Source organism: Phoxinus phoxinus (assembly GCF_949152265.1).
Source record: "Phoxinus phoxinus genome assembly, chromosome: 23".
In the NCBI taxonomy this organism is placed as follows: domain Eukaryota; kingdom Metazoa; phylum Chordata; class Actinopteri; order Cypriniformes; family Leuciscidae; genus Phoxinus; species Phoxinus phoxinus.
Genome location: NC_136898.1, coordinates 18,543,666 through 18,565,046, shown reverse-complemented (window position 1 = coordinate 18,565,046; position 21,381 = coordinate 18,543,666). Strand labels below are relative to the sequence as shown.

At 39.2% G+C, this 21,381-nt stretch overlaps 1 protein-coding gene across 1 annotated transcript in view; it reads left to right on the top strand.

The window, feature by feature from the left end:
- sppl3 (signal peptide peptidase 3) overlaps window positions 1-21,003 on the top strand; it is a 28,419-nt gene extending 7,416 nt beyond the window's left edge. The window contains exons 2-10 of the mRNA XM_079600562.1: window positions 4,338-4,415; window positions 7,175-7,266; window positions 10,810-10,929; window positions 11,063-11,141; window positions 13,147-13,259; window positions 13,391-13,497; window positions 14,591-14,945; window positions 15,187-15,296; window positions 17,985-21,003. Of these exons, the coding sequence (XP_079456688.1) occupies window positions 4,338-4,415; window positions 7,175-7,266; window positions 10,810-10,929; window positions 11,063-11,141; window positions 13,147-13,259; window positions 13,391-13,497; window positions 14,591-14,945; window positions 15,187-15,296; window positions 17,985-18,056 (1,126 nt within the window). The 3' untranslated portion in view covers window positions 18,057-21,003. The remainder of the gene's footprint in view (window positions 1-4,337; window positions 4,416-7,174; window positions 7,267-10,809; window positions 10,930-11,062; window positions 11,142-13,146; window positions 13,260-13,390; window positions 13,498-14,590; window positions 14,946-15,186; window positions 15,297-17,984) is intronic.
- The last annotated feature ends 378 nt before the right edge of the window (window positions 21,004-21,381 follow it).

The following is a 21,381-nucleotide window of genomic DNA, read 5'->3' as shown; positions in this document are numbered from 1 at the left end:
TCCGCGCTATTCTCCGACATGCCCGCTCGCGGTGTGTTTTTACGCTTGTCCGCGCTATTCTCCGACATGCCCTCTCGCGGTATTCTTTATCAATCAACCAAAGCCGGTCGCGGGGGCGCCGCCCTCGCCATCTTTCCATTCACTTCACTTTTGCTATTTAACCAGAGCGAATGAGACGAGTGCGTCACGTGTGGTGTTTGTCAACGCGCCTTTGGAGAGAAGTGAAAGTGACCGCTCGGCTAGTATCGATACTTCGGGAAATTAGTATTGGTACCGTTCAGATATTTCAGTATTTTTGACAACACTAGTGTTAGCTGCTTTGCTGCTGACAAAGCCGGAGCACTGCATACAACCTTGTTTCCATTGCCATTTCTAATTGGCCAGCAAGCCAGGAACGCGAGATTCGACCATTTTGATTGGCTTATAGGTTTGTCACTCAAATGTCAGAGGCGGGGGAAAAACCTCAGACTCCTGAGGTTAGGTTATTGCGGGAGTTAAAACCTCAATATCGATGCGATAAAGGTTAATCGTGCAGCCCTAGTGTGTGTGATAGTTAATCAAATAAATCATAGTATTTTGTTGCACTTTATTTTGTGATTTCACTGAATTAACACCCATAGCTCATGCAGTTTTGGCCTCTAGTGACTATAAGTCAGCTTTTCCAAAAATGCAATCAACAAACCAGTGTTGTTCAGCCTCCCAGCACCCTCATGTATATCTACAGGGACTGTCTATTGCAACAATCAGCTGTTAGATGAAGCGAACAGAACAGCAGCGACAGTGTCCTGAAACCTCAATTGAAATGTCTGTCTGGAGTCAAATGTGTGTCACTGACATGAGAAGTTGCACAATGCACATACCTCCTTTTTTTGTGTGCAAAAGGCCTTTGTATGGCACTCGTGCAAGAATGAAGCCCGGGAGGATTCAGACCATTCAATCATGTAAATCACAGCAAGTGTAATCTACCAGGACATGTCTACAGACACCTCCTTTCAATCACTCTCTGTCCTATGAGATCACACTCTGACCTGAGAGATCACACTTTAAATGCTCATTCAATTAAATTAAGAAATGAATGATCGTCTAGATAAGAATAAGTAAACCAGTGTTTTTCAGGCACTTCTACGAGACATGCTACTGGACCCGTCTTTCACAAAGTTTTTCTTAAAAGTATGTCTTTTGTAGAAGTTTTATGACTTTCAATTAACTTTTCAGGTCAAATTCTTAGGGCTGGGCTAAAACCTTACAGCTAAATCTTAAACCATGTCATTTATTTGTATATTTGAACAGTGGCAGTGATACACAGGCCTAACCCAATAGTAATTAGGCTTGTCACTACACCAAATTAGTATTGAAACAAACCTTACAGATTTCATACCTACAGACTTGCATGTAATCGCATAATTAATTAACTAATGCTATAAAATGCTGTGTGTAGTACTCCTGAAAAAGGAGAGAAATAATGAAAGAAACTTTTTCAACGTTAGTTCACCATGAATGTATGTTTTTTTACAACAACTTGTTACAAAAACAAAACTAAAAGTACATCTTTACAACTTCTCTTCTTCATCTGTACTCGTCTCTTACAATAAAAGGCCATATATAAACATGTCTAAGTCATGAATATTTAAATGCTCTTTCTCATTACAATACTCAAATACTCCTTTTATAACAATACAGTACAATACAATTGAAGAGAAATAGTAATTTGAAAAGACAGGCATTTAAACATATTTATTAAGATTAATAATACTCCTTGTCTGTGATGGCTGAAGATTTGAAAATAAACCGTTACAACCATCAACTCAAGTTAACGGATATAAGAGGGAGCTCAATTTATAGTTTATCCGTTTAAAAAAAACATATCTAACATGAATACATTTATTACTCTTTAATTCACATGATATGGCTGTATTTATCACATATATTCACTTGTCTCACTTTTAGCATCCTAAAACGCTAATTGTGATCCACTCATAACTACTGGGTGTTAAATACGTAGTTTTGTGTTTTATATAGTGTAGGTCTCTGGCAAGTTCTGGCTTACTGAAATACTAATCACCTGTGGGCCACTATTACCTGAAACTGTGTCCACTAATGCAGATTGTCTGTCATTCTTATTACTTTGAGTAATGGATGGAGCAAGATTTTTTTTTTTTTTACAAACTTTATTTTTGTAAAATTGTTACATCAGTCAATCACGTTAGTGCTTGGCTAATGTATGCGTTGTTATTGATACACTTCCTGCATGTGCACCGCAATAAATTTTGAATTATACTCGTCGTTTTGTTGATGGACATACACTTGTTAATAATGATGGTGAGGAATCTCATAATGTACCTCAATCTAAGTGGCGCATCACTGAGAAACGTCCTGCTCAAATTCAGTTCTTTCAATGTTTCATCATCAGACTCGCGCTCGGATTAATACGGTAAAATCGACGCCATGGTTGCTGTCTTTACAATGCATACCATCACTGAGTATTGCACTAAACCTGTTGTAGGAGACCTCCAAAACAAAATTAGGAGTCTTTCAAAGAGCATTATAGGGGCACTTTTATCTCATAACATTAAGAAATTGTTGTGTAAATACATTTATGGAAGTGTTCCAGTTGTGTAAACTGTAAATATATTTATGCCAGCATGTAAAACACTTTTCTTTCATTTGCCAACACGTGTAAAAACTGTGTTCAGTTCAAATATTTATGATGTACCATTTTTTTTCTGTTCACACTATTATGTAGATGTGTAAATCTTCACTGGTCTCACGATTCAATTACTAGTATCATGTCTACGATTCGACATCACAATGTGTTGCATCCTCACTTTTCAATATTCTTTTGTGTTTCGCCTCCCTCCGCCATTTTGCGCTAGCACGAGTAAGTGCGTATGTGACAAATGACATCAGAGAAACGTCAGTTGGCTATAATTGATTATGGTCTATTACTGCAACGATTAATTTCATGCATTCCTGCATTTAACGATTACTGCAACACCCCTACTATTATGTGCACAAAACACAATACAAATCTTAAAATCATGGTTAATAGAAGTACATGTTGTACTCTACAACAGAAATAACCAAAAGGATGTTCACATTGAATATGCACTCGTGCTTAAACTTTGACAACAATACACTTCCATAGACTTTAGCTTGTTTGTTTAGCTTGTCTGTTCGTATCTCTTCTCAAGTAATATGCAATAAAAGTGTTGCATAAAAAAATGCGAGCAGTGCCATGTAGAGTTGCTAGGGTGTTTCTGGGTGGTTGGTAGGTGGTGGCTTACTAGCCTAAATCTCAAAAGGGCCCAACTTTAAGTCTGTATAATGCTCTGGTCAGGTCCTTTCTTCCATGCATGTCCATGCTTGCCTTCGCTAAAACCACTAACTATGTAAATAGTCTATTTAACCTCAGGAATTGAAGATAATAAAGTCAGCTTAAATGAAAATGGCTAAATAACCACATTTAAGCCTTACATATGTGTTTTTCTTTCCCAGTGGGCACTTGTGATTCTGAAACATTGTGGCAGTCAGAGCTCAGTTGAGCTGTTTTATAGGGTTTTGGGGGCCAGACGGCCCTCACAGAGCCTGCACACATTCCTCACGCCTGCCTTTGAACCGAGGCTAAGTGTCAACCCGTCACACCCACATCCTCAAACACCCCTCGTCCCTACGCTTTTTGTCCTTTCTACAGTCTGGATGTACGTCTATTCTGCGTTTCCGGACCATTACGTATAGAGTCGAGGTTAGGCCTGTGTGTGACTACTAATGTGTTTTTCTTCAAACCATTTATTGTCCATAGTAAAGCGTTTCATTTGAGGAGAAGGTCAGCGCCCCGTCCTACTTTTTCTGGCTCTCGTTTTCCTTATTCATACATACAACGGTAACGCACACAATCAAGTCTGCTGCTTTTGTTCACAGCCACACATTATTTATCCAGCAAACAAACTGTCACTTGCTCGCTGTAATCATATTTTAAGAGTCTGCTCAGCACACAGTGTGTACAGCCTGACCTCTTTCTCTAAAAGCTTGTTATTTACAAAAGGCAAGCGCAGGTCTCAAGACGCTCGGCAGAGCTCTGGGAGGATGGGAATGCCGTAACACGAGATTTTTCTCATGCACCGCTCTGTAACAACTCGACCAGGCTGAGCTTTGATTCACGTTTCACCCACACACTTGGGTCAATAGCTGATGGTGTGAATAGTGAGCACATTCAAGTGTACGGTTTGAACCAGGAAGGGTCGTACAGGGTGTTGTCTGATGTATGACATATCTGGACTGGTACCCATCCTTTTGTTGTTGTTGTAGAAAAAACAAAACGTATTTTCTCCTTTCCTCAGGGCGTACTCCCTTGTGGACTCCAGCCAGGTGTCAACCTTCCTCATCTCCATCCTCCTCATCGTGTATGGCAGCTTCAGGTGAGCTCTCATCTCTTCTGCTATTAGGACTGAACCAGTGCTGTGTTGACTCAAAATATTATATTTGTTGATCATGTACATGTTTTGCATGTACAAACGTAGTCATTTGGTCTTCTATGATTTTTTTTTTTTTTTAGCATTGTTGAATTAAGTTGATTTTAAAACGTCATCATGTCACCAAATATGTCAAGTTATTTAGCTGGCTGACGCATTAGTTTGTGTTGAAATGCCGAGAATGACTTGAAATTAATGTAATGTTTTCAAATAGAGGTCGACCGATTCATCGGTTTTGCCGATTAATCGGCACCGATTGTTGACTGGTGGAACTATCGTTATCGGCAAAAATATATACCGATAGTTTTTCCTGGTTGCGTCCATTGCTGGAGCGGCTGAGAAGCGCGCGCTGTCATTCAGTGTAAGAGCTGAGAAGGGTCTGCTGGCATGATGCAGTACAAGAGCGGCCTCTAGAGGTGTAATAAAAACTCGTGCCTCGTGTTGTTTATTTCGACACGTGATGCTGCGTGCTGCACTGAGAGCACATGCTGCGTGGAGAGCGCTGACATCAGACGCGCGTTTAAAGCACCGACAGCTCAAATGTATGTATACAGTACATTGTCATATCATTATAAAGTGATAAATTTGTTGACTAAATGCTGCATCAGTAGAGAAAGAACAGCACAACAGTATGTGTGTTTGCCTTCGAGGCTGAGAGGACGCTAACATTAGTAGTACCTCAAGCGGTTAAAACACTGACAAACATAAACGTAAGTCCGACCCGAATGTTTAATGTCACAATTGTTACCTCTATATTTGCATTAGTTCATATCCAGCTGGTCACTTTTATGCATTAAATATGCAGAGAAGTTGCATATTTAAAGCTAGAGACGTAAGCAAACTGATATGTTCATACAGCCGACAGAAACATAAACGAATCAGAAAAGCAATCGATTTCGGTTATTTATTTATTTTTTCATCTTCACTTTAATACAAATTTTGTTACTTTTTTATTAATTAAGTTGGCTTGAAAAGAACAGTTAAATAGTTACATTTTGAATCTAACTGGTTTTATTTGTTATTTAGAGTATTACTTTTTGTTTCAGTTTGAATGAATGTCTTTTATTGACTTAAATATTTATTCACATTTATATATTTATTTAATTTAGCATGTTTTCATGGTTCAATAGTTTTTTTTATTTTTATAATAAAGTTCAGCACTGTTTTACTTGGAGTATAATGTTTGTTTTTATCCAGTATCAATTTTAAAAACTATCGGTTCATTGATCGGTTATCGGCAAGTATGGCCCAACCTAGCTATCGTTATCGGTAAAATCCACTATCGGTCGACCTCTATTTTCAAAACAAGTTTATGAATTCATAGCAGTCATTGATGGTATCAGCTGTATAATTTCCATGCATTGCTGAAAATGAAAATAAATAAAAGTTTTAGTGAAAAATAAATATATGTAGGCTATATGGTAAATTCCTTTCTCTTCTCTGTGGGGGAATATATAATATACACTTTCGTTCAAAGGTGTGGAGTTAAAAAAAAATTTTTTACACTTATTCAGCAAGGACACATGAACTTGATCAAAAGTGACTTAAGACATTTATAATAATTCAGTAGATTTCTATTTCAAATAAATGCTGTTCTTTTGAGCTTTCAATTCCTTAAAGAATCATGAAAAAAGGATCATGTGATCCTGAAGACGAGTGCTGATGCTTGAAACTCAGCTTTGCATCACAGGAATAAATTACATTTGAAAATCTATTAAAATAGAAAACGTTTTTTTAAATTGTAATAATATTTATGTTTTTACTGTATTTTTGATCAAATGAATTCCTTGGAAAGCAAAAGAGATTTCTTTCTAAAGTATTAAAGAAATATTTTGAACCTGTGTGTGTAATACATGGAATTATTGACCTTTTTTTTTTTTCTTCCAATGTTTTTTTTTCTAGTACATATTTTTTTAAATGCTTATAAAATGTATTGTTTTACGTAATGTAGCCGATGAACATTGTCATGACAAGTGAAAAACAATTACTTGCCTGGGTTAGCGGAAAAAAATCTACAATTGGAACCTGGACCTTTGAACATATCTATGAATCGGTGGGAATCGTTGTTTTTCTATATGACATTTAATTTGTTGTGAAAGAAAATGAAGCTGTGAGGTCGATTGTTTATCTGATGAAGCCTTGATTATTATATCTTTCCAAATTTTCAGTAGACAACTCTCATAATCATGAACTCATGGACTGAAGTTAGATGTGGTTAAAACAGTATAACATATTAAACCGGGCCAATCTCGTTTCAGGACTTGCGCACAAACTGCAGCGTATTATATCCACACAAATTAAGTTTTCAAGTCTGTAAACAGGACTTTAACACAGGCCAGGGTCGGGTCGTGCCGGAGGGAAAATACTTTAAAAAAGTAGAGAAAATACTTTATGCTCGCTGTTCGCCATGCTCGAAATATTGGAAGAAAAATATAAATATTGAAATGGGGGTTGATTGTTTATATGAATGTATCTCTGAAGAGAACTGACTGTCTTCAGGAAATTTTCGATTGCATTTGCTTTTCTGCTTTCTGTACTTCTGCTCCTTACAGCCTTTAATTTCTCTTCAAGTTAAATATGCCATTTGTGACTCCTCTGTCATAGGGCAGGGCATAAAGCTCAGGGATCCTGGTTTTGTCCAATGTTGGTTCACTTAGGGGCCTGAAAAATTGTGGATTGATGATAAACTGTGTCTGTCCACACAGGTCATTAAACATGGACTGTGAGAACCAGGAGAAGGACAAGGATGGAAACCCCACCAACCCTGGCTCCTTCAACAATGGCAACACTAACAACAGTGAGTCCTGAACTAGTTCCTAGTCATGAGCCAAGAAAGTGTTGTGGAAATACGAATACAACCTACTAATCTGACTTCTTCACTTCGGATAATTCAATCAGCTTACAGTTGTTGTTATAATAAAATAATATACTACAGTATCTCGAGGTAATTCCCTTCCCGAATACTTACAATCAAATATTTCCCTGAAGTATGGTGATGGCTTCCCATCAAGAAGCCACTACCAATCACACGTGAGCACACAGGTCTTTAGCATCTATACTCACTCAGTCCTTCACAGGTGTGTGCTGGTCCGACACAGCATCATTAAAGAAGAACTCCGGGCAATTTTAAGTTAATCTTGATCGTTATACCTTTTAAAAACCGAACCGGATTGGTGCTTGCAACACGGAGCTGCTACCGCTAATGCCCAGAGCTCCCACTCAGCTAAAACGTCAGTTATGGGGGCATATTCATAGTGTTTTTGTGCCTCTTAACAGACACAAAATGCAATTAAAATGTCTGTCCAACATGAACAGGGTCCTTGCATGACAACAAGATGCGTTTAGCAACTTAGCCATTGTTTAAATTCACCTACATAGTTTTTTAGACGGCTAGCTGTAGTCTCGCGCTGAAGTCCCGTGGGAACTCCCGTTGTAGCCGGAAAAAAGGTAAATAGAAGTGTGCAGGTGGGAGGAGCGTCGTGTGTGTAAAGAGTGTGAGGCTAGTTCTTCGTCTGTATACTCGGGTTCGAATAAATAAGGACGACCATCAAACTCAAAAGCCTCTTCCATGTGTTCAAAATCTTCTATATTCTCAATAGTTACGTTACGAACCATTTCTTCTTCATTTGTGAGCAACTCCGATCATCACTCTTCACACACGACGCTCCTCCCACCTGCACACTATTTAGTGTTCTCCCGGAGTTCTCCTTTAACACTAACTCCGACTACTACAGCCTGACCTGAGTGCGGGTCTATAGTCTTCCAACACGGTCACCGTCTCTGCTGTGGTCCTCTGAGCGGAGAATCTTTAGTTCTTGTATTCTGTAACTGCACAGCATTTACCAGACACGACGTTACGTTTTATTCATGGCCGGGAGATCACTGGTCTGAGTCTCTCAGGACAGAAAGATACATTTATGAATAAATGTATGATGTACATTTATATCTTACAGTGGAGTAAAAATCTCCAAGTCTTCTTGACTCTAATTGGTTATACTGTTCAAGTGACTGGTTTGTACTCGGGCTGCCCCCTATGAGTTGAATAACCGTTAGTCGACTACAAGAGGCTTCTTTCGACCAAAATTTTATCAGTCGGTTAGTCGCAGGGGGAAAAAAAAGTGGTGAAATCACACAGGCCGTGTGACGGACAGACATATCATTAACGACAGGAAATCCAACCATTCCCCTATCAGTCATCGGCCTTAAATATGGCTTATCACTTGAAACATGTAAGTAGTAGCAACTTTACACGTCCACTAGCTTGCAGGCGCGATCACTTGCATTCAACTTGAAATACTCCATTTTTGGTCATACAGGAAAGAGTAAGTAAAGGGTCTACTTTTATTTCTGTAAACACAATATATATAAAATTAAAGCCTCATTATTATGATTTATGGCTTATTAATGCAGGCATGAAAACTCCTCACCTTTCGGCGAAATTCGCCGTTTTAAAACCTAAAAGGGTCACCTACGTGATTTGTGCAGATCCGATGAGAAAATATTTTGGAGGGGGGGGAGGGGGGGGGGGGGGTGTTCGAGGTCGAGGCCAGCATTTATCCCCTATAAAGTTACCATAAACTTTACAAAACTATAAGCTTTAAAAAACAATCATCATTCCGAATGCCGAAACATGACAGCCAATACGAGTCAGAGTAACGTTAGGGCAGAAATGTTTTCAAAGTCTTTTACACCGCGAGTCTGAGAACTGGACACACTGCCGAACAAAGAACCGCACGTCGGAAAGCAAGCCTGAGGTAAGTTAGCTTACAATGTTAACTGTCCTGTCAGATACAGACAGCGATGTTGCCAATGTCATTATTTTTTATTTTGACATAGAAGTGGGCGAGATAATATCGCGAGTGGGCGCGGGCGCCGTGAGCGCTGAGCGAGCAGGAACAAGTATTCATTGCGGCTCCTCATGCGTTCTCCTCATGCGGCTCGCCAAGCTTTAATTTGTGGCTCGCAGTTGCATGGCGGTAAATAATACGGTGATATGATAATGCATTCACTATAGATATTTTATAAAAACATAACAAGTAGGGCTTTAACATAACCCGTTAAAAACTCAAAGTGTCAGCTCTATTACAAATTATTTCGATCGGATTGAAAGGGGTGGTTTATCGAGAGAACGTGAAAAAACTTGATCGATTGAAAACCGAAACTGAAAGGACGACGTATGACGCGCTGAACAAGCTGTTCTCCTGATTAATAAAGTGTCATATAAATGAATATCCTTTCATTCTATAATTCTCCTTTCACTCAGCATCTGTGAAGTGAAGCAGGACAACGGCTCACCAGTGCTTGTTTCAGATTATCATACAGACGACTGGTTTGGGGCATTTTTGGGATAAATAGTAGTAGTAAATAGTTTTTTTTCTCTGAGACCCGATGAAATACGTAGATCAGCGGCCCATTGGTTCTTTTCTTGATTGACACTGGGCTAGCCCAATCACATCTTTAATGTGAAGTATAGAAATATACTCTTTCAAGTATAGAAATTAGTACAAAACTAATTATGAAAGTTTCCTTTATTTTTCAGTGCATTTGTTTTACAATAGGCTATATGGCTATTACTATCATGGGATTAATATTATAACTATTGTAGTAGTAATGTAGACAGACACTGTAACTAAAAGAGTTTTGAAATTTTCTTTGTTTAATTTGCACCAGATTGATGAATTTCACATTAAAAAGCACAAAATTTTCTTACGGGGGAGCATGCCCCCGAACCCCCCTAGAGTGGCAGAGGACCACTCATCACAGTGATCCAAAAATCCTGTGAGAAACACTGGTAGCCTACTACAATGCCAATGCAGATTACAAGTTGTTTTTTTGTTGTTGTTGTTTTGTTTTTGTTTTTTTTGGGGGGGGGGGGGTTCGGGGGATGGTATATATGCCGCATCCTTCTCACCTTTTTTACCCCTGACCTGTTTTCATGCCTGTTAATGTAAACGCACGATTAGTTGACTAGTCGCTTAAATGAAGTACTAGTCGACTAGAAAAATATTTTATCGAGGGCAGCCCTAGTTTGTAATGATCTAAGCAAATCATATGACTGTTAGTTGTACTGTGTTAAGCACTTTCTGGGTAAGTCTAAATTCTTTTTGATGTGATGTATACATGGTCTTTGACCTGAGCATCCTAAGTCTGCACGTTTCTGCACATTTCTATCACAAAAGGGATTAAAAACAGCTATAATTACTTCTGCTTTATTAATCACACTAGAAGTGGAAGTTGGAGTGCATTGTGGGATACAGTATAGCATGCAGTTGCAGTAGTATGTTAGTATGCTCTTCTGAACCGAATGTGAATCCTCTCATATGAACGTGTGTTTGCACAGGTATTCAGACCATAGACTCCACACAGGCACTGTTCCTGCCCATCGGAGCCTCAGTGTCTCTGCTCGTCATGTTTTTCTTCTTCGACTCTGTTCAGGTGGTGTTCACCATATGCACTGCAGGTACGTGCCACACGCAAACACACCAGTGACCTTCCGCCGCTCCTTTCTAACACACTGACCTAGTTTATACGCTGCGCTGTAGCATGCTTGAGTAATATTTACGTAATAGTTTCTTTTTGTTTTTCCTCAACAGTTCTAGCCACAATCGCTTTTGCATTCCTCCTGCTGCCGATGTGCCAGTATCTGACCAGACCTTGCTCCCCACAGAACAAGTAAGAAATGTTTACTGGCTCATCAGAGTGGTTTGCCAGTTCACATGTCGACAAACCATGTCTTATTGGGATTCAGATTATTCAGATAAAAATCGAATGTGACATTCACTCAGGAAAGCCATTGAGTTAATTGTCCCTCATTAGCATGCCTTTATAACGTCTAATGATGAATGGCTGATGACAACTTTTTATTAATAATAGTAAAGATTTATTTCTACATTTAATTTAATGTTGTTAATTGTTGTTTAAAATAAAGGCATAGTTCACCCAAAAATTTAAATTGTCATCAATTACTCACCCTCACCCGTAAGACTTTCGTTCATCCTCAAAACACAGATGATCGAGACGAGAGCAGACGCTCTTATAATATTCATATTTTGTAAATAAAGTGGTAAGTTGTTTTTTGCGCAAACAAAGCACCCATTAACAAAGCACTTCATTAAAGTAATCCATGTGAGTCCAGTGGTTTAACCTCAAATGTATTATGTCTTTACTACATTTCTGAGGCTTGAAAGTGGTAGCTATGTAGACTGTCAATGGAGGGATAGAAAGCTCTCATATTTAATCAAAAATGTCTTTATTTGTGTTCCGAAGATGAACAAAAGTCTTAATGTTTTGGGATGACATGAATAAATGATACAGAATTTAAATTTTTAGGGTGAACTAACCCTTTAAATGTTGATAATGTAAATCAGAGGTCTTCAACCCTGTTCCTGGGGACCCACTGTCCTGCTAAGTTTATTTCCAACCTCCTTCTGCACACCTGCATATGTATTTTCACGTGATCCTGAAGAGCTGGATGAGCTGCTTCAGATGTGTTTGGTTATGGTTGGAGCTGAACTCTGCAGGATGATGGGTCCCCAGGAACAGCGTTGAAGATCTCTGATGTTAATAATGATAAATGGTCATATTTATTTCAACTGCAATTAAGTTCTAGGCTAAGTTGCAATTTTCACTCAATCTCAATCTTTCAAAATTCTCTACATTTTGCAACCCTACATGTGGATGCCTTTTCATATTCCCGTCCCAACTTCTACAAGCGTGTTATTTAAAAGACTTAATTTTGTCCTAAGGTTATGCATCAACACTGTTACCATCATAACTTTCTCTATGTCAAAAATTTGCTTAGGTTTAAATAGCGCAGATCTGAAATATTTCTTTGTTTCTGTAAAAAAATGTAAAAAAAGTTTACATTTGTCAAGATCCTAAACTTTTACTTTCCAGGTGTTATTGGGAAAAAAGTGATCTCAGACATAAAAATATGTTTTTATATACACTGGGGTCTGTTTAGCCGTAAGGGTGGTCGCGCAGCGTGGCGTCTAGGTCAACTCTGAGATGTCGCACATGGTAGTCAACAATATTATGTTTAAGGGCATTATGAAATTAATATAATGTCTGTTCTGTACGGTATGTTCTGATTGTACTGTACAATTCAATATAATTGTTGGACTGAACATTTTACCTCAGGGCATACTTCAACTGAATTAGTTGAGTCTCACCTGGAAATCCTATTACATCAGCAATCTTCCTTCATGCAGCTGATTTCTTATTTAAAGAATCAGCGCTTTGTGACGCTTCAAGCAAAAAAAATGAAATATGCTTCTTCTTTTTTAGATTAATGGATGAATAAATAGACAACAGGGCAAAATAAGAGATTAGAAAAGGCTACTTTTTATAAAAAATTTCCTTTGTTTTACATTGTTAACATCTATTTATTTTTTTGCCTGATAGAATGCTCCAAATCGTACAAAATCGGCTTTTAAAATCATCTTTTTGAAACAGATAATGCTCGCGTTTGTTCGTAGGGATTCGTCGTGCGGCTTCACTCAATCTCGCAATGTAATCTAGAATCTTTTCTTTTTTTTGCTCTGGGTGGAACAATCCTCTTGTGTATTAATGGACAACAGTGTTGGAAATCAGATGCTGGGGTGTGAAAAAGAGCCTCATGTCCCAGCCAGGTGATGTGTGGTTGGTAGTGTATTCAGCATGTCTCTTTTGTCTCCAGGATCTCGTTCGGCTGCTGTGGCCGATTCACGTTGGCGGAGCTGCTTTCTTTTTCTCTCTCTGTCTTGCTGGTTCTCATCTGGGTGCTGACAGGCCACTGGCTGCTCATGGACGGTGCGTGTGTGTGTGTGTGTGTGTGTGTGTAGGAAGCTAATGTAAACGTGTCCTCTGGTTTACCTCTTACCACCTTTTCTGTATGGAGTGCTGTTATTTCGCTCTCAATATTGTGGTGTTGTTTCCTGCAGCGCTTGCCATGGGTCTCTGTGTGGCCATGATCGCCTTTGTGCGGCTGCCCAGTCTCAAGGTGTCATGCCTGCTGCTGTCAGGCCTCCTCATCTATGATGTCTTCTGGGTAAGCAATTAAAGCAGCAAGTCATACTGGTTCCGAGGGATGGGCGCAAGTCTTTAAATCGTGCGATGAGTAATTTAATGTCACAGTATGTGCATATGCACTACCAGTCTAAGGTTTAGTCACGTTTATGTAAACCTGTTGATCTAAAGGCTTTTGCTTAATGTTTTTTTAAAGTTGCATTCGCCAGCATTTTTTATCATTTTCACAAATATTTCATGGGGCCCCAGAATATTTGTAAGAGTCTCTGCTTTTAAACAAACAAACAAACAAAATTTATATGGTAAAAGTTTTTTTTTTAAAGATAATTTTTATTTAATTTTTGAATTTTTAGATAATCCAGTAAATTAAATAGCTCACAAGTTACTATTTTTTTATTAGGAACTTTAATTCAAACCAAGCAATATGATTATTAATAACAAAATGATAAACCTAGCATTAGTGCAAAAACTCTATTGTGGAACTTGATTTTAAAACAAAAAAACTCAAAACACTGAAATTAATATTATAAAATGGATAGTCCTGACTGTTTTACACATGCTTTGTTTAGTAACAAGTTTTTCCTTGTCTTGACAGTGTAGGAAACATCCTGCTCTTGTTTTCACATTCCTCCATGTTTCTTTGTCACTCATATGCAAATACTGTAAGGCAGTCATGTCCATCATCACATGGTATGAACTTTCGTACCACTCCCCCCTGCTGGTGTCATAAAACTTGTATTACAGCTCACGAGATTGTTACAAAACATTCAAGGAATCCTGTAACGGTTTACTTATTTGCTTGCCAGTCGCCGGTTAACATGCTTCATTACTTAGTCAAATGCACAGGGGTTAAGTGTCATTTGGGTGCAAAGCTGGCTTCCACTGGCTGCCAAATTTCAGAATCGAAACCACTAGATCACACCACCCCCCTTTAGTACATCAGAATGCCCTGAAACGTGTTCCCACCCCGGTGCTGACCGTCAAACCTTTTCGTCAGTGTGGGAAATCACTCCAAACACGCTTGCACAAGCCTGACATCCCTCTCTCTCAGCGTCTTCAAACAGCAGGGCAAGCTGGCCTGTCCCTCTGACTCATCTCCTCTCTCTCTCCTGTAGGTCTTTTTCTCCGCCTACATCTTCAACAGCAATGTGATGGTGAAGGTGGCCACGCAACCTGCCGACAACCCCCTCGACGTGCTCTCGCGCAAACTGCACCTGGGCCCTGGCATGGGGCGGGACGTCCCGCGCCTCTCCCTGCCCGGCAAGCTGGTGTTCCCGAGCTCCAGCGGGAGCCACTTCTCCATGCTGGGCATCGGTGATATCGTCATGCCGGGTCTGCTGCTGTGTTTCGTCCTCCGATACGACAACTATAAGAAGCAGGCCTCTGGAGAAGTGCCCGGGACTCCCATCGTGTCCGGCCGCATGCAGCGGGTCTCCTACTTCCACTGCACCCTCATTGGTTACTTTGTTGGTGCGTGTCACAACGCTATCATCCAAACACACCCTCCTATTAAGATTGTGATTAATAACTGAATAGATCAATCAGTTTATCTGTCGTTCTGTCTATCATCTGCTTATCTATCTGTCTGTGTGCTAAGTAATCTGAAAGACTCATTATTAGAGTCATTTGTTTGTCAATTGGTCAACCTATTGTATTGACTGTCACTGTGGATTCAACACATGTTTGATGGTTCTCTCTCTCGCACTCTCAGGTCTGTTGACGGCGACGGTGGCTTCTCGTATTCACCGCGCGGCCCAGCCTGCCCTCCTGTACCTGGTGCCCTTCACCCTGCTGCCTCTGCTCACCATGGCCTACCTGAAGGTACGTCAGTTTGCGCCGACACCTGTAATTCCAGAGGGACGCGAGATGCCTCATTTCTAATAACGTCCAAGCCGTGTCAACTTCATTTCGTGGAATCGCTCAGAAACAATGCAGAAGTATACATGGTGTCGTTGCCCGGTTATTTGATCAGGGTGTGTGCCGTATCCGTAGCACTGCGCTGCATTATTTATGCGCTAGGACATGTACATCTGTGCGGGTACTCCGCATTCCTGCTATTGAGGCATCAATTGTAGGCGGGTTTTCATTGTGGCAGATGTTTTGTTCTGCATGTTTTGCAACATAATATGATCAGTTCTATGTAGTGCTGTCGCCATAGCAACAGCCTCACTTTTCCATGGAAACTAACAATTGTGGTAACAATTTTGCACACGGTAGTTGTAAATGCTGTTACAGTTGCTACATGGTGCTTGACCAGCTTGGACTTGGTTCATGACATCGTTCAAACGTTCATTAAATGCTAAACCCAAACCGTTCATGTTAAATCATATGCATGGGCACGCTATTTTAGTCCACTGCACATGCTTAAAATACCTGTGCTTTTTGTGTCAAGGTATGCTTTAGTACTTGTTGGGCGCGTGATAACCATCAAGAAGATGAAATCTTTTGCTTTGAATTCTTTTAAAGCATGTTGCGTGTGCCAAAAAAACAGAAGTAGGCAGAGCAAATTAGCATTAGAACAAATTTGATTCGAAACCCATCTTCTCAAAAAAGGGGAAGCTGTGTTTTTCCGTGTGTGTGACATCATTGATGTAAGAAGAACCACACAGGTTTGTGCTGTTTTCGTCAGCGCTTCTGCACAATTGAACACATTATTGAAGCCTTTCTGACTCTTAAAAACGATATTGATTGCTGTGCAAACACAGTAGAGAAGGTGAGGCAAAGTAAGCGTGATGTGCTTGTTGACAGAGAATTTTTTTTGTTTAAGAAAGTGAATGGGCGTTAACAACAAGAGGACGTAATTACAGTGTGTAAATAGATTTTTAATTTACATATTTGTAGAAGAAAAACTGATGGGAGCATGAATACTTGAATGCACAAGCCTCTTGTAACTCAGACTATAACGCATTTAAGTGTACTGAGCAAAATGTCACAATTATCTGTAACTTCCTGTAATGCTGCTGCAGACCCACTGACATTTACTATAATAATCTGTGGCAGTGCGTTTGTGAGCTGTGGTGTGTGTGTGCACTCCAGATAATGGTGGATAATGGGTCAAATGAATCTGCAGAAATGAAGGACACTGGGACATTGTTTTGTTGTGAAAAGATGTTTTTATCACATGCATGAGTCCGGTTCACATAGACCATTTATTTAATGTACTTTATTCATGTAATTAAACATTTTAGCCCCGATATAGCAGATGAGAAATTATATTTTTAAATGCTACTTACTGCATACAATATATTCACAAGTAAGATCAATTAGTTTAGTTAGTAAACCAAAAAAAAATAAGGAACTACTTCTAATTGAACTTTATTTTTAATTTAATATTATTCAATTTTATTAAATTTTTTACTTGAACAATAATATAATTTTTCTTGTACATTTTTCATTATATAAGTCTGTTTTATTTACTTTTGTGTATTAAATTCATTGACCTATTCAACAAAATAAATAATTTAATTGGCCATTATTATTATAATACAACTACAAAAATAACAATACAATATGAACCTATTCATTTTTTTAATAGGTTGACAAAAATGTGGAAAAATTTAAGCTTAATATAGACTAATGCAATTAAAATTTATAAGGAAAGTTAGTTAATTCATAATCATTTTTAATTATTTATTAACACTTAAAATACATCATATAAAATACATAATACAAGCAATCATCTTATGTCCATTATGCATTATAAGAAATGCCTGCAGAGGGCGCCAGCGGCCTGGTGTAACACTACAGCAAATCAAATCCTTTAATTCAAATGTTAATCTTTCATATTTGGCCATATCCTATGGCCCCTGTAATTTCTTGAACAAGAACATGTGGACATCAATACATCAAAACATCAATATCTTTCTAAATATGCAAACTGTTCATTGCAATTTAAAAATGTATGTATTCTCCTGTGTTGGCGTTTATAAAAGATGTTCATTGCAAATCTAATGAAATGGCCCATATTAAACCCGCAGGGTATATATTTATTAAATAAAATCACAGCCTTTGTAGATTCACAATCGCACTAGTGCTGCGCTCGTTGTGTTCTGTCTTCCGGTTTGTATTTCCACAGCATGAAGGTAAGATCTTATAGATTTATGAATGAACCGATCATTTTAAAATGTCTACTGACATCTGTTATGACATCCGCTTCAAACATTACAATTCTCATGATAACTTTCATTAACTCTACAATAAGTAAATCCACTTCACCTGCCAATTACTCCTCGAAAGCAATGCCAGAGAAATATACAGAGCTACACCAAAAACTGAGGTTCAAAGACGGCTGCGCGCTTGTTTCCCTGGCGCATCAGGTCTATATGGTTTTTAAATGGTTTTAATACATCATGCAGCCTTAAACGGTCTAACAATGCGGTTCATTAATTCTCACCCGTGGATTGCGTCACTTTTAGGATTTTGCCGGTTACTCGACACGGTAAATTGCAATCGAGTACTGTAATTTAAAGGAGGAGTGGTGACCGCCCTAACGTGTCTGTCGCTCCACAGGGGGACCTGCGGCGCATGTGGTCCGAGCCCTTCCACACCAAGGCCAGCAGCACACGCTTCCTGGAGGTATGATGCTGCTCTGACCAGCACAGGGAACCGGAGAGAGAGAGAGAGAGAGAGAGAGGTCGGAAGAGAGGAACTGCACTCGTCTTCTCGTCATCCCTCATTCCTGTTGTCATCCTCCAGCCAGCGGATGAACAGACGTACGCGGACTTCACTGCCAGATGGATTCATGCGCTCCACACGTCTCTATCCTACTACAGTTTCTGTCTATATTTTTCTCTTAACGCTTTTCTTTCTCGGCTCCATTCCATGTTTGTCACGCCATCTCTCTTTCTCTCTCTCTCTCTCTTTTTTTTTTCTATCCCATCATCCCTTTCCTGTTCTACTGAACTCAGCCACACTTTACCGGATCAGTCTTTGTCTGGACGTGACGGAGCCCCTTTGAGCTCCAAGTGTGTTTCCATTTGTACTGTTTGGCACCATTATGGATTTAAAGACTGAGATTTCTTTAATAATTACTGCTCTAAGCGAACTGTGGATGAGGAACATAGATTCTGCCACAGCTCGGGATGACGATGACCCTGTAAGGGACCAGCACACATTAGAGGACAGCGTTGTTGTCCCCCCCCCCCCCCCCCCCCCTTCCTTCCTTCCTTCATTCTCTCTTTCCCTTTCTGATAATACCCCACCCGCATCCACCCGCCCGTCTCCCTCTAACCACCCCTTCCTTCGCAGAAACATGTATTTTATTTAGAAAGATTTTATTCTTGGCATATACAGAAATGATGCATTATAAATTGTGGGGGCGTACAGCTCTATGTATATATGTGTACACATGTATTAGGGGTTATCATGTCGAGGTGTGCGTGAGATCGCGTGCGTGTGCGGGCAAGGGCTTTTAGATCCTAACGGAGTCGTAAACGGAACGCGCTGATGGGAAATGATTTGTTTCCTTTCTTTTCCCCCTATAAATGAGTCTTAAGAGCTCAGCCTAGGTCACTTTTTTGTGTGTGATGTACACATCCTCTTCCATGAAACGTCGCACATGGAGCGCTTGTGCAAGTCGGCCATTGAAGAGAAGGGAGTGCTTGTGTTTCTGTATGAATGTATGCCATTACCTCCATGGGCTCTGGATGGACCACTGAAGATGAACTGTCACGCTCCTGGAGGGAAACTTTAAGGATTGTACTAAGCTCCGTTATTTAAGGCCGAGTTTTTTTTTTTTCTTCTCCACTAGTATTTCAAGCATTAATTTTTGTTTTGTAGTCATTCCTTCAACACAATTGGCTCCGTAATGATGAAACTGGAATTGAGGAGTGAGTTCTGTGGGATTGAGTGTGTGTGTGTGTGTGATGTTGTAGAAAATAATGCATTTTGCTGGCTCAGTCTCTTGAGGTTTGCTTTTTTGTTTCTTTTCTTTTTTTTACCTGTTGTTACCTGTTTTTTAATCTGTTAGTCGTCTGGCCTTGCATGTCAGTTGTACAGCGTGTCGTTCTTCAAAGCTGCGTTTTCAGGGCAAGCGCGTGTGCGGCACTCTGAAACTGAGACGCAGACACGGGGTCGTGGACAAACAGTCGCACAAGATAATTCATAAAATGGAGAAGAGGCAACAAGCCCGGACCGCTCTGACCCCCGCGGCCGGCGTGGACCTCGCGCAAACTTTTGGCAGTGTGTTGCCTGGATATTCAATATGAACATTTGCCTGGCATTGGGACACAGTTAACCTGAGCATCACGGACGTTGTTTTACCCACAAGCCTCCTCACTGTCCCTCTGCCACCCTTATAGACATTACAAGAAAAAAAGAGAACAATATAAATGACGATCATGGTGATTGCATTTAAAAATAAATGCAAATGTTAAATTTTTTTTAATGGAAGATTGCTTTTGTTTTTTTTGTTTGTTTTATCACATTGTTTGTATTTTTCTCAACTTTCCCATTTAATGCTGTGGTTTCATTTTGTACTTTGATCTTTTTTTTCTTCTCTCCATCGTCCTCCCTGCCTGTAGAGGGCGCTAAGCTCCGTTTTGGCTGTCGACATTAACAGCCGAAAGGATTCTGTATAAAAATTTGAATAAATAAATTAAAAGGTGTAGTGAAATGTGGATCCAAATGAGCTGTACTGAAAGCATTTCAGCTCTCATAACCTTTCTTCTCCTCAGTCAGGATTCTGCTGTAAATAAACATGACTCTAACTGTATGTTCAAGTGGTCTCCTTTCCAAGTGCAGCAACGAGACATTTCAATTACTATTTAGTGACTTGTTATTATGGCCTCATAATTTTATCGTGGGTTAGGGATCTGAACAAACCTGATACAATTTCAAGTATCGATGTTGTAAATCTTGCAATGTTTGTTCTACAAAAAAAGAATGATTCCTTAAATTATCGTAACATGGCTGAGCTCCATAATCACCAATAGCTTGTTTGCAGACGTGATTCTGATGACGAAATACAGATGGAGGCCAGGAAATGAAGAGCAGAATGGACGAGATGGAGGAAAGTCTGTACTGTGCTGGTTTAGAAAGGTAGCCTATAAACAAAAATCACAACAAATGTTAGACCTAATCTTTTGTTATGAAGAGTGATTTTTTGAAACACTTGCCTGCCATTGAGGCAGTACAGTAGATATAGAGAATGTGAAGCTGCTGTGTTGAGTTCTGGTCTTTCTGCTAGTGAGTTTAGGGCAATAATCAGTGTTGTGTACCGTTTACAGGTGTAATGTAACAATGTGTACAAAGTAACATGAGTTATGTAGTCGGATTACTTTTTTCAAGTAACTAGTAAAGTAACGCGTTACTTTTAAATTTACAACAAAATATGTTACTTTTTCAAAGAAGTAACGCAAGTTACTTTGTTATTCCATTTATTGACTGGCAGTTCTCCATGTTGAGAGAAAGCGTAAGTTCACAGGCATTGAGTTCGTTGTGTAAACATGATGGTTATTGTAGTTTTAGAATAAATGTGAGCAGCCATTTATTCCTCTCACTTGCACAAAAAAAAAACATTTAGTACTATTACTCAAAATTAATAAAAACAGTGATTAACCAAACCTGCAATAATTAAATATATTAAATAAAGTATATGTGTAATGTATTTAATCTCACTTTATTAACCAATGCCTTTGCTGCCGACCTTGACCCACTTCAACCATAATAAACAAAAGACTTTAGATAGCAATCAAATTTGTGTTTCCTTTTTATTATTGCTGAAGGGATGCACTTTCCTCTCCTGCTTCTTCTTTTTTCCCTTACACTGTCACCCTTCACTGTACAGGCGTGAATTTGCATTTATTTCAGCCTGAGGCTTATTTTTTTACTTTTGGTGTGATAGGGCCTTTATATTTGCGGGGAAAAAAAAGATTACTTTTTTGTTGTTATTAAAATACAAATAAGT